Here is a 13,737-nt window from a genome sequence, read left to right on the forward strand (position 1 = left end):
GTATTATTTCATAGCTAAAACATTAATTAATTATTAAGATGAATAAATTACACCGAATGTGTGCCATCAGATCTATGCACATGGAAATTTTTTCACAAGCCTCTAGTATGTGTAGAGTTTGCAAAGGTCGCACATGAGTGAATCAACTCTGGACCAAGACTAAATATGAAATATAAAATATTATGAAGGTGGAATAATCTTTTGTGAGACTGTTAATTATATTTAATTATATTATTATTCTAAAATAGTTTTCTTTATAAAGATTTTTAAATAATAAATTATTAATAAAAACACATTGAAATTTGCAATTGACATTAATGGGTATAGATTTTGTGCGATTGATATCTTTAGCAAGAAATTTAGTCAATTTCTTTATATTCTCTGCATTATTTTTACAATGTCACAATTATATATATATATATATATATATATATATATATATATATATATATATATATATATATATATATATATATATATATATATACATATATATATATATATATATATATATATATATATATATATATATATATATATATATATATATATATATATATATATATATATATATATATATATTACAGTCAAATCAGGTTATCCTGCAGTCATATTATTATATATTACAGTCAGATCTATATAATCTAGTCAATATTATATACTACAGTCATATTATTATATATTACAATAGATCTAGTCAATATTATATATTACAGTCATATTATTATATATTACAGTCAGATCAGGTTATCCTGCTACTGGTAACATGCAACCCAGTACAATCTGCTTCATGTCCTGCTGCCTTGTAGGATATGCCTTTTTAGGCAAAGGCTAGGAGATGCCAACTCCGATTAAAAACACCCCCTGCCTTGGGGCTCTTGGATGAGTAAAGGCTAGAGATGGTGTCTTCATTAAAATACTCCTCTTGGGAAGATGTTAAATGCACCTGGCTACTCTCTTGTAGAAGGCCTCCTAGGCAAAGACTTAAGGGGTAAACAGATTCTATCTGTTGACCAGCCTCGCACCTCTTCTTCATCTATTTGGCTGGCGCAGATGTATTTTTAATACATTGTTTCCGGTTGAGGAAACAATGTATTAAAAATGTTGAATGCTGGATCTTTTTGACTCAATGCATGGGTTTTGCTTGTGTCTCTGTTTTTATGAATAGGCAACTCATTCTATTATCTCCAAATGAGGGTACAGCTCTAAAACTCAGTTTTATGGTTCTGAGGCCGGCTGGTAGTCAGGTTTCCCGAACTCTGTGGTAGCTCTCAGAGAGGCTGATTCCATCAACAGCTGAAAAATATCAAAGTATTTAAAGTGCCATGTTGCGCATAGATGGTGTCCCTGTTTGTACTTTTGGTGTGCATTGCGGAGGCCACATTAGGAGCCCTTTGTTACGGCTTAGGGTTTATTAGTAGTAATGAGGCAATTGCTTGGGCTATTAAACGGTGTTCTGAGTACTATCTATGCTTTGAGTCAAGTTCTTCAATCTAATTTAAAAATGAATAAAGTCACAAAAACTATTAAACACAAAAAACCATCATCATCACCAAGTTCTCTAAACCATTCACTAATATTCGCGGTCTTCAAACTAACTTTTCTTCTGTTGAGTCTTATCTCTTGCAAAGTTCACCAGACCTACTTGCTCTTTGTGAGACTAATTTGAGTTCGGCTGTCTCATCTTGTGATCTTAGTGTTGATGGTTATCTTCCTCTGATTCGTAAAGACTCCAATAGTCACATGCTTGGCCTGGGCATTTACATTCGTAAGAATTCACCTGTTTGTCGTGAAACTAGGTTTGAATCCACAGACTATTCTTTCATGTGCTTTCGTTTAGCACCACTTCACTCTATTGCCTTTCTCTTTGTTCTATGTCGCTCTCCTTCATCTCAAGACTGCACTCTTTTGGATGTTATTTCTGATCATATTGACCAAGCCCTCTCTCTTTATCCATCAGCTAATATAGTTGTTGTCGGTGACTTTGATGCTCACCACTCTGAATGGCTTGAACCTCTTACAACTACAGTAAAGCTGGGTAAAAATTTTTTGTCTTCTTGTCGACAAATGTGCTTCTTACATAACTTTGTGGATTCAGGCTGGCATTGAATCTTTTGTTCCGTCTCGACAATTCCAGGTCAAGCTTCACTCTCCTCCAGGGTTTTCACACTGTGCTGCTGCAATTGCCAACCGAAACTGTTACTTCCATATTTATCAGCAAAACAATTCTCCAGAAAACAGACGTCTGTTTGTTACTGCTAGAAACAATTGTAAAATAGTTTTGTCTAATGCCAAAACCCGCTATTCTCAGGTCATGAAATCTCGTATATCATCTCAAAAATTAGGCTCTCGTGACTTCTGGAGAATCTTTTATAATATCAATAATAAGGGCAAATCTTTAATTCCACCTCTCTTGCATGGTTCAGACTTTGTCACCTCACCTAAAGACAAAGCTGAATTGTTTGCTAAAAACTTTTCATCAATATCATCTCTTGATTCCACTAGTTGCGTTCTACCTGATATTGCCAACAAACAGGTTGATCCATTGCTTGACATTCATATCACTCCAGCTTCTGTATCTAAAGTGATTTCCTGCCTAGAATCTTCTACAGCTTTTGGCCTGGACAACATACCTGTTATTGTCTTGCAGAAGTGTTCTCTGGAGCTATCGTCTATACTCTCAAAACTATTCAACAAGTGCTTATCAGAGTCTTGTTTTCCAGCCTGCTGGAAAGCGACATCTGTTATCCCTATCTTCAAATATTCTGGAGAACAATCTGATTCGTCTAACTACCATCCCATTAGTCTTCTTCCTATCATAAGCAAGGTTTTTGAGTCTTTAATTAACAAACACTTAATTTCTCATCTTGAATCTAATAATTTACTTTCTGACCATCAATATGGATTTCAATCTTCTCGTTCTACAGCTGATTTGCTAACAGTAATAACTGATAGGTTTTATCGTGCATTAGATAAAGGTGGAGAGGTTAAGGCCATCGCTCTTGATATTTCAAAAGCTTTAGATAAAGTTTGGCATGCTGGTCTTCTCCATAAGCTCTCTTCTTATGGTGTCTTCGGCAACATCTTTAAGATTATTGAATCCTTCCTTTCCAATCGTAATATAAAAGTTGTCCTTGATGGACAGCACTCTTCTTCTTTTCTGTAACTTCAGGGGTTCCTCAAGGTTCTATCCTTGGCCCTATACTATTTTTAATTTACATTAACGATCTTCCAGATATTCTCACATTTAAGGTGGCATTGTTTGCTGATGATATTACTATTTATTTTTGCCGTGATAAGAAACCAACACCCTCTAATTGCTTGGAGGGGGCATTTGAGCTTGAAAAGGATCTCACTTCTGCTACAGCATGGGGCTCACAGTGGCTGGTGAACTTTAATTCAGATAAAACTCAATTTTTTTCAGTCAATCGTTATCGCAATAATTTAGATCTTCCTATATTTATGAACGGTGATGTACTTGATGAGTCTCCTACTCTTCATGTTCTAGGATTAACTCTTACTTCCAATCTTTCTTGGAAAACATTTATCAAGTCAGTGCAAAATTAGCATCTGCTAAGGTTGCATCTCTTTATCGAGCTCGTCACTTTCTTACTTCAGATTCTATTTTCTATCTCTATAAATCTCAAATCCAGCCTTGTATAGAATACTGTTGCCATATCCAGGGCGGATCTTCTAATGATGCCCTTTCTCTCTTAAACAAGGTGCAAAAATGCATTGTAAACATAGTTGGACCTGCACTTGCAGCCAACCTCCAACCATTTTCACATCGTCGTAATGTTGCTTCTCTTTCTCTTTTCCACAAATACTATAATGGGCACTGCTCTAAAGAGCTAGCGTGTCTTGTGCTATCTACTAAAATTCATTCTCGTGTTACTCTTCATTCAATTAAGTGTCATCCTTTTCCTGTGACTGTTCCTAAGTGCTCCAAAAACGCTTATTCATCTAGTTTTTTTCCTCGAACATCAGCTCTTTGGAATTCGCTTCCTTCATCTTGCTTTCCTGATTCATATAATTTGCAATCCTTTAATTCGTCTGTCAATCGTTATCTTGCACTACAATCTTCATCTTTTCTCTTTCAGTAACTTGCAACTTTAATTAGTGGCTGCTTGCAGCCTTGTTGGAAGCGAAGATGTAAAAAAAAAAAAAAATTATTTATCTACCAATATGTTTTTATTTTATTTTTGAATCAATGAACATGTCAAAAACTTTAATAATGAGATGCAGTCTTTCATCTCCATTTATTTGTTTAATCTAATAGGAATCAAATCTAAAAAAATTATTAATAAGAATCTAAGAAGAATAAAAAGTTTCAACCACAGAAAGCTCAATTTTGATCCTGCCTTCATTAAATAAAGCATTAAGATAACCTTATTTATATAATGGCGTTCCTTTGATCGGTCATTTGATACATCATATAAATGTTCAATTTGTTTCAAGTCCTAAACTAATGCTGAAAGAATTTGGATTATTTTTTAACCCTTCGCTATTGCATTGTTAGGGTCATTGTATAAATATGAAGTTTGTATTGAGTTTTATTTGCTGATTGTAAATGGTCATAGATTATTTTCCTGTATCTGATAATAATAAAAACATCATAATTATGGAAGAAAATTACCAAAATGTGTATACAAAAACAGTGTATTTTTGATTGCCAAAATTTTTTTCACACTCTGTTCTTTGTGAAACAACTGCATATTATCAAAGAATTAACTTGTATACCAACTCGTATACCAGACAATAGTATACCAGAAACTGAATTGCTTTTTTAACATTTCTTTAACTTTTCAAGGTTTGTTGCATTTAAGATGATTAATCATATTAAGTTATGGGTCCAACACCAAATAGTGCTTAAACAACAAAGTTACAATTCAAATTAAATCAGAAACCTATGTACTTTATATTATTCATAGAAATTAATTAATTTATTTTAGTTAAATTGTCATTATTATTTTATTTTATTATTCTTACAATAAAATTCTTTCTTTTTTTTTTTTTTTTGCCAATACTTTTAGGCTTTTCTTTGAAGCTGAACTGACAAATGTAAAAATGAAATGCCCATCATTAGAGGAACACCTTTCTGAAGCTATTTTATGTTATAACCAAGCAATGAAAGTTTATATCAAAGAAGGTATATTTTATAATGTTTATACTGTTTTATTAAATTTATTATTTTTTTGAAAAAATTTAATATAGTAAAATTATTAATTTTCATAAATATAGTTACTATAAAGCTACCTCTCAAAGTTATAGATTAGTCAATGAATTAACACCTAAAAAAAGTTATATAAGTATACATATATATATATATATATATATATATATATATATATATATATATATATATATATATATATATATATATATATATATATATATATATATATGTAAATATATGTAAATTATGTTAGTGTATTTTACAAATAGAGTGCTCAATGTTCTTAAAGAACAGAGCAATAATAAATTAGTAAAAAAACACTTATCTAACTTTTATCTTCGACTTGAAGTTTCACCATTGCTGGATCATCAGGAAGAGTTCTTCCTGATGAAAGAACTCTTCCTGATGATATAGCAATAGTGTAACTTCGAATCGATAATATAAGTTAGATAAGTAAATATTTACTAATTTATATATATATATATATATATATATATGTATATATATATATATAAATATATATAAATATATACATATATATATATATATATATATTAGGGTGGTTATAAAAACAACTTTTTTTGAAAATGACTGCTGGCACCCCCTGAATATGTTGTGTATAATAAAAAAATGCTGGATTTGAAAAATTTGTGAATATATAATATTTTAAGGGGTTGCTACCGACCCTTGAACATTAAATAGGTCCCTAATATTATTAAAAAAAAAGTTTTTCAAAAGTATGTCATGTTGGGTCTCAAATGAAGGGAAATTATATAAAAATTTTAAAAATATTAATCATTTTATAATTAAATTTTTATTTTAGATTTTAGTAAACAAAAAGTTACATTTTTTAACTAAAAATGAAAAATAGGGAATTTAACAAGATTTTTCAATTATAATTGTTTTTATCTATGTTTTTTTATAAAATAATTCATATTTTTGAAATTTTTATATAATTTCGCTTCATTTGAGACCCAACATGACATACTTTTGAAAAACTTTTTTTTTAATAATATTAGGGACCTATTTAATGTTCAAGGGTCGGTTGCACGGTTTTTAGCACAAGTTTCACCATAACAATATAGAATCAAGGTTGGCTAAAAATTGTTGACTTTAGAAAGTTTTAGGTCAGCACTTAGGTTAGCATTTTTTTAATGTTAATTCACCTCCCCAAGGCCATTAAAGCCACTACAATTGAGGAGGCTACTTTAATTGTGGTTAGAACCCTAACAGTAACAGTAACTGTAACAGTTTGATAGTGCATTAGATTGATGTGGAGAGGTTAAGGCTCTCGACATTTCTAAAGCTTTTGAAGTTTGGCATGCTAGTCTTCTCCATAAGCTTTCTTCTTAAGGTGTTCTAGGTAACATCTTTATAATTATTGAATCCTTCCTTACCAATCGTAGTATAAAACTTGTACTTGATGGACAGCACTCTTCTTCATATTCTGTAACTTCAGAGGTTCTTCAAGATTCTATCCTTGGTTCTATACTCTTTTTAATTTACATTAACAAACTTTCAGAATTTTACATCGGTGACATTGTTTGCTGATGATATTACCATTTATTCTTGTCTAATTATGTCTAATGCTGATGGTACTACCATTTATTCTTGTCTTGATAAGAAACCAACACTCTCTGATTGCTTGGAGGGGGCATTTAAGCTTAAAAATGATCTCACTTCTACTATAGCATAGGGCTCTCAGTGGCTGTCGAACTTTAACTCAGATTAAACTTCATTTTTTTCAGCTAATTGTTATCACAATAGTCTAGATTATTCTATATTTATGAACAGTAATGTACTTAATGAGTAATCATTCTCTATTAACTCTTTATTAACTCTTTAATTCTTGACTTCAGATTAACTCTTCCAATCTTTCTTGGAAACCATTTTTTTTTTTTTTTTTTTTTTGTTATTCACCTCCTCAAGGCCAAGAAGGCCACTACAGATAAGGAGGCTACTTAATAGTGGCTATAACCCTCTCTCAACTCTATAAATCCGAAACACGAACCTCGACGAACAAGGCCGCTGCGCGGAGAAACAAGTTGAGCGCGGTACTACCAGGGAGGTGGTGGGGATCGAACTCGGAACCTCTCGCTTATGAAGCGAGCGCTTTACCACTACACCACTACCGCATATATCAAATCGGTTGCAAAAATAGCATCTGCTAAGGTTGCATCTCTTTATCGTGCTTGCCACTTTCTTACTTGTGATTCTATTCTTTATCTCTATAAATCTCAAATCTGTCCTTGTATTAAATGCTGTTGCCATATCTAGGGTGGATCTTCCAATGATGCCCTTTCTCTTTTAGGCATAAACGCATTTCAAATATTGCTAGACCTGCCAACCTCCAACCATTATCACATTGTTATAATATTGCTTCTCTTTCTCTTTTCTACAAATACTATAATGGGCACTACTCTACAGAACTAGTATCTCTTGTGCCATCTTCTAAAATTCATTTCGTGTTACTCATCATTCAATTAAATCTCATCCTTTTACTGTGATTGTTCCTAAGTGCTCCAAAAGTTCTTATTCTTCTAGTTTTTTTTCTCGAACACCACCTTTGGAATTTGCTTCCTTCATTTTGTTTTATTGATTCATATAATTTGCAATCTTTTTAGTTGTTCGTTAATCGTTTTCTTGCTCTATAAATTTTATCTTTTCTTATTCAGTAACTTCTAATTCTAATAGTGGTTGCTTGTTCCCTTGTTGGAAGTGAAGATAGTACATTTATATTTAACTGTAGATTTAGTTTAAAGAATTAGTTTGTTGCATGTGCAAAAAGAAAAATCACAGACCTGTTTGTTATTATTAGCAGAATTTTAAGTTGTTATAAGTAACTTTTTTTATTTTTTATAATTTAATTGTATCTATCAGCCTTCGGAATTGTTGAAATAACTGCCAACCTAGAAGTATTTGAGGTCGGCAAAAAATTTCAGACATTGTTTCTATGTTTTATGGTAAAGCCTTTGTATCAAATCTTTTTTGCTGACCTAATGCCAACCTCTAACAGATTAATGGTCTGCAAATTATTGCTGGTCTCATTTTTTTCTAATTTCAAGTGCTGATTTATGGATTTTGTTCCTGTTTGTATATACATATTGTTTGAAATGAATGCATTATACAATATAATGATCAGATAGATGTGCAGCATTATTCTAAAAGATAAGAAAAGATATGATACAGAGACTAGAAATAGTGATCAATTTGATATGATGCATCAGGTAAAATTAAGGTGATTTGGACAAGTAGATGCTTAGATAAAGATATCATGTTAATGCAAAAGTTGACGAAACAAACAATAAAATGTTTTAATTTTATGAAAAGAATTTTTTAATTTGGTTTTGGATTTCATTCATTTTAGAATTAAATCTTTAATATCAGAATTAAAACTACTTAAATTCGCTCTAGCTTGTAAATCATCAATCACATTTTAAAGTTTTGAAAAAAATTTTTATGTGTGCACTTTTGTTGCATTATATATCTGATAAGTTTTCTTTGCAATTTTTAAACATTCAATACAAAAAACAACTTCTTGATGACAGTTTGCAGATGTCTGAATCACTTTCTATAAAGTCTCTTAGATAAATCTGCAGTATCATTTCAAAGTTGCACTTATAGTATATATGTATACTTATAGTTTATATGTATATTCAAAGGATATCTATTTAAAAATAAATAGCCAAGAAATCTTGGCTATTTATTTTTAAATAGATATCCTTTGAACATCTTCGCTTCCAACATCTAATAGATAGATGTTGGAAGCGAAGACATCGATCTAAACATCTTCGCTTCCAACAAGGCTGCAGGCAGCCACTAATTAAAGTTGGAAGTTACTGAAAGAAAAAAGATAAAGGTTGTAGAGCGAGATAACGATTGACAGACGAATTAAAGGATTGCAAATTATATGAATCAGGAAAGCAAGATGAAGGAAGCGAATTCCAAAGAGCTGATGTTCGAGGAAAAAAACTAGATGAATAAGCGTTTTTGGAGCACTTAGGAACAGTCACAGGAAAAGGATGACACTTAATTGAATGAAGAGTAACACGAGAATGAATTTTAGTAGATGGCACAAGAGACGCTAGCTCTTTAGAGCAGTGCCCATTATAGTATTTGTAGAAAAGAGAAAGAGAAGCAACATTACGACGATGTGAAAATGGTTGGAGGTTGGCTGCAAGAGCAGGTCCAACTATGTTTACAATGCGTTTTTGCACCTTGTCTAAAAGAGAAAGGGCATCATTAGAAGATCCGCCCTAGATATGGTAACAGTATTCCATACAAGGCTGGATTTGAGATTTATAGAGATAGAAAATAGAATCTGAAGAAGGAAAGTGACGAGCTCGATAAAGAGATGCAATCTTAGCAGATGCTAATTTTGCAGCTGATTTGATATATGGTTTCCAAGAAAGATTGGAAGTAAGAGTTAATCCTAGAACATGAAGAGTAGGTGACTCATCAAGTACATCACCGTTCATAAATATAGGAAGATCTAAATTATTGCGATAACGATTGACTGAAAAAAATTGAGTTTTATCTGAATTAAAGTTCACCAGCCACTGTGAGCCCCATGCTGTAGCAGAAGTGAGATCCTTTTCAAGCTCAAATGCCCCCTCCAAGCAATTAGAGGGTGTTGGTTTCTTATCACGGCAAAAATAAATAGTAATATCATCAGCAAACAATGCCACCTTAAATGTGAGAATATCTGGAAGATCGTTAATGTAAATTAAAAATAGTATAGGGCCAAGGATAGAACCTTGAGGAACCCCTGAAGTTACAGAAAAGAAGAAGAGTGCTGTCCATCAAGGACAACTTTTATATTACGATTGGAAAGGAAGGATTCAATAATCTTAAAGATGTTGCCGAAGACACCATAAGAAGAGAGCTTATGGAGAAGACCAGCATGCCAAACTTTATCTAAAGCTTTTGAAATATCAAGAGCGATGGCCTTAACCTCTCCACCTTTATCTAATGCACGATAAAACCTATCAGTTATTACTGTTAGCAAATCAGCTGTAGAACGAGAAGATTGAAATCCATATTGATGGTCAGAAAGTAAATTATTAGATTCAAGATGAGAAATTAAGTGTTTGTTAATTAAAGACTCAAAAACCTTGCTTATGATAGGAAGAAGACTAATGGGATGGTAGTTAGACGAATCAGATTGTTCTCCAGAATATTTGAAGATAGGGATAACAGATGTCGCTTTCCAGCAGGCTGGAAAACAAGACTCTGATAAGCACTTGTTGAATAGTTTTGAGAGTATAGACGATAGCTCCAGAGAACACTTCTGCAAGACAATAACAGGTATGTTGTCCAGGCCAAAAGCTGTAGAAGATTCTAGGCAGGAAATCACTTTAGATACAGAAGCTGGAGTGATATGAATGTCAAGCAATGGATCAACCTGTTTGTTGGCAATATCAGGTAGAACGCAACTAGTGGAATCAAGAGATGATATTGATGAAAAGTTTTTAGCAAACAATTCAGCTTTGTCTTTAGGTGAGGTGACAAAGTCTGAACCATGCAAGAGAGGTGGAATTAAAGATTTGCCCTTATTATTGATATTATAAAAGATTCTCCAGAAGTCACGAGAGCCTAATTTTTGAGATGATATACGAGATTTCATGACCTGAGAATAGCGGGTTTTGGCATTAGACAAAACTATTTTACAATTGTTTCTAGCAGTAACAAACAGACGTCTGTTTTCTGGAGAATTGTTTTGCTGATAAATATGGAAGTAACAGTTTCGGTTGGCAATTGCAGCAGCACAGTGTGAAAACCCTGGAGGAGAGTGAAGCTTGACCTGGAATTGTCGAGACGGAACAAAAGATTCAATGCCAGCCTGAATCCACAAAGTTATGTAAGAAGCACATTTGTCGACAAGAAGACAAAAAATTTTTACCCAGCTTTACTGTAGTTGTAAGAGGTTCGATAATAGGGGGATTCAAGTGATGAAGAAGTATGAGATATTAGTTTTAGAGAGATCAAACTGTGGTCAGAAGAACCTAAGGGTGAATGTGGAGAAACTGAGCACTGACTAGGATCAGAAACAAGACATAAGTTGAGTAGAGAAGGTAGATGATTGGGGTTGCCAGGAAAGTGAGTTGGAAAGTTGACTATTTGAGTTAGGGATTGAGAAAGGCAAAAGCTGTGGGCTTTAATGCCTGCAGAGTCACTGACACTAGAGCCAAGCCATTCAGAGTGATGAGCATTAAAGTCACCGATAACAACAATATTGGCTGATGAATAAAGAGAGAGAGCTTGGTCAATATGATCAGAAATAACATCAAAAATAGTGCAGTCTTGAGATGAAGGAGAGCGATATAGAACAAAGAGAAAGGCAATAGAGTGAAGTGGTGCTAAACAAAAGCACATGAAAGAATAGTTTGTGGATTCAAGTCTAGTTTCATGACAAATGGGTGAATTCTTACGAATGTAAATGCCCAGGCCAAGCATGTGAATATTGGAGTCTTTACCAATTAAAGGAAGATAACCATCAACACTAAGATCACAAGGTGAGACAGCTGAACTCAAATTAGTCTCAAAAAGAGCAATTAGGTCTGGTGAACTTTGCAAGAGATAAGACTCAACAAAAGAAAAGTTACTTGGAAGACCACAAATGTTAGTGAACTAGGTATAGAGAACTTGGTGATGATGATGGTTTTTTGTGTTTAATAGTTTTTGTGACTTTATTCATTTTTAAATTAGATTGAAGAACTTGACTCAAAGCATAGATAGTACTCAGAACACCGTTTAATAGCCCAAGCAATTGCCTCATTACTACTAATAAACCCTAAGCCGTAACAAAGGGCTCCTAATGTGGCCTCCGCAATGCACACCAAAAGTACAAACAGGGACACCATCCATGCGCAACATGGCACTATTAATACTTTGATATTTTTCAGCTTTTGATGAAATCAGCCTCTCTGAGAGCTACCTCAGAGTTTGGGAAATCTGACTACCAGCCGGCCTCAGAACCATAGAGCTAAGTTTTAGAACTGTACCCTCATTAGGATATAATAAAATGAGTTGCCTAGTCATAAAAACAGAGACACAAGCAAAACCCATGCATTGAGTCAAGAAGATCCAGTTTTTAACATCCTAAACTGGAAACAATGTATTAAAAATACATCTGCGCCAGCCTAATAGATGAAGAAGAGGTGCGAGGCTGGTCAATAGATAGAATCTGTTTACCCCTTAAGTCTTTGCCTAGGATGCCTTCTACAAGACAGTAGCCGGGTGCATTTAACATTTCCCCAAGATGGGTATTTTTATCGAGACACCATCTCTAGCCTTTACTCAACCAAGAGCCCCAAGGCAGGGGGTGTTTTAAGTCGGAGTTGACATCTCCTAGCTCTTGCCTAAAAAGGCGTATCCTACAAGGCAGCAGGGCATGAAGCATATTGTACAGGGTTACATGTTACCAGTAGCAGGATAACCTGATCTGACTGAGCCTACTCTTATTAATATAGTATATATTCTTTTAAACACCCAATAATTATATAAATTGTAGGTAAAAAAAAAGAAAATGCTATGTGTGTTCTTGTATTGTTCTTGGAATGTTCTCTTCCATCAAAGTTCTAAATATTAGTCTTTGTTCTTTTAAATTCCATAATTGGAATGATTGTTTTGAAGTTGCGGCAATATTGGCATTATTAATAATATTTTTAAAAAGTTTTCCTGTGGCTCCCTGCTGGCCGGCCTCATAAAAAGTCCTGGCCCCACAGCAACTGCCTATGTCTATAGGTAAAGAAGCAAAATTTGTAAAAGTTTGATAAAAATAATTGGAGAGGCACAAAAAAAAGAAAATTAGAAGAAGCAAAAAAAAAAAAATTTATGAAGAGGCAAAATATTCTTTGAAAAGCCTTGATGGTGCCCAGCCACCATCAAGTGCTCTGAAATTAAACGCTCTATCCATTTCAAATGTACAATTAAATACGAACCTGTCGAATATTTAATTAAAGAAACTTTTCAGAACTGTAAAACACCAAACATTAAGCAACAAGATGATAGAGCTAAGTTTTTACATAAGTTTTCTAAGAGCAGATCAACACTTGAGTGGTTTCTTCACCAGCAGTGATTTAAAAATCACTGATGAAAAAGCAGATTCTGGTACATTTTGGGTTTTTGCTTATTTATCAAGTTTTGTGATTCATATTATTTAATCTCGCAAAATTGCTGGTGGCTATAAGTTTTGTCTAAGCGTTGTCAATACTGCGTTAAGAGATGAATCCAGCTCACCGCCACAACAATAAACTTTCACTCAAAGAACTGGCAAAGACATTAGAGTTAAGAGATAAAACCACAGGCATTAGAGTTAAGAGGTAAATTCTTGTTATCAGAAGTTTTACTAGTAACTCATTCCAGTTGAACAATCAAGTTGAACAAATCTGGTCACTGATTAATGCAAATGGAGTTAAACTAATTTTTGCTTGTGATATGAAAGTTGTCAGTATACTTTGTAATCTTCAAACCCATTCAAGTATGCACCCTTGCACATGGTAAGATGGCAAATCTAAGTGGCTTGCCAAATCTGTAAACTTCCGAACACTGGGCTCAAT

The 13,737-nt window shown here is 33.3% G+C and overlaps 1 protein-coding gene across 1 annotated transcript in view; it reads left to right on the top strand.

Annotated features, from left to right (window-relative positions):
• Window positions 1-13,737, top strand: part of LOC100212896 (40-kDa huntingtin-associated protein) — a 32,251-nt gene that overhangs the window by 15,683 nt on the left and 2,831 nt on the right. Inside the window, exon 2 of the mRNA XM_065810650.1 lies at window positions 5,034-5,149. Coding sequence (XP_065666722.1) covers window positions 5,034-5,149 — 116 coding nt within the window. The remainder of the gene's footprint in view (window positions 1-5,033; window positions 5,150-13,737) is intronic.

Source organism: Hydra vulgaris, chromosome 11 (assembly GCF_038396675.1).
Source record: "Hydra vulgaris chromosome 11, alternate assembly HydraT2T_AEP".
In the NCBI taxonomy this organism is placed as follows: domain Eukaryota; kingdom Metazoa; phylum Cnidaria; class Hydrozoa; order Anthoathecata; family Hydridae; genus Hydra; species Hydra vulgaris.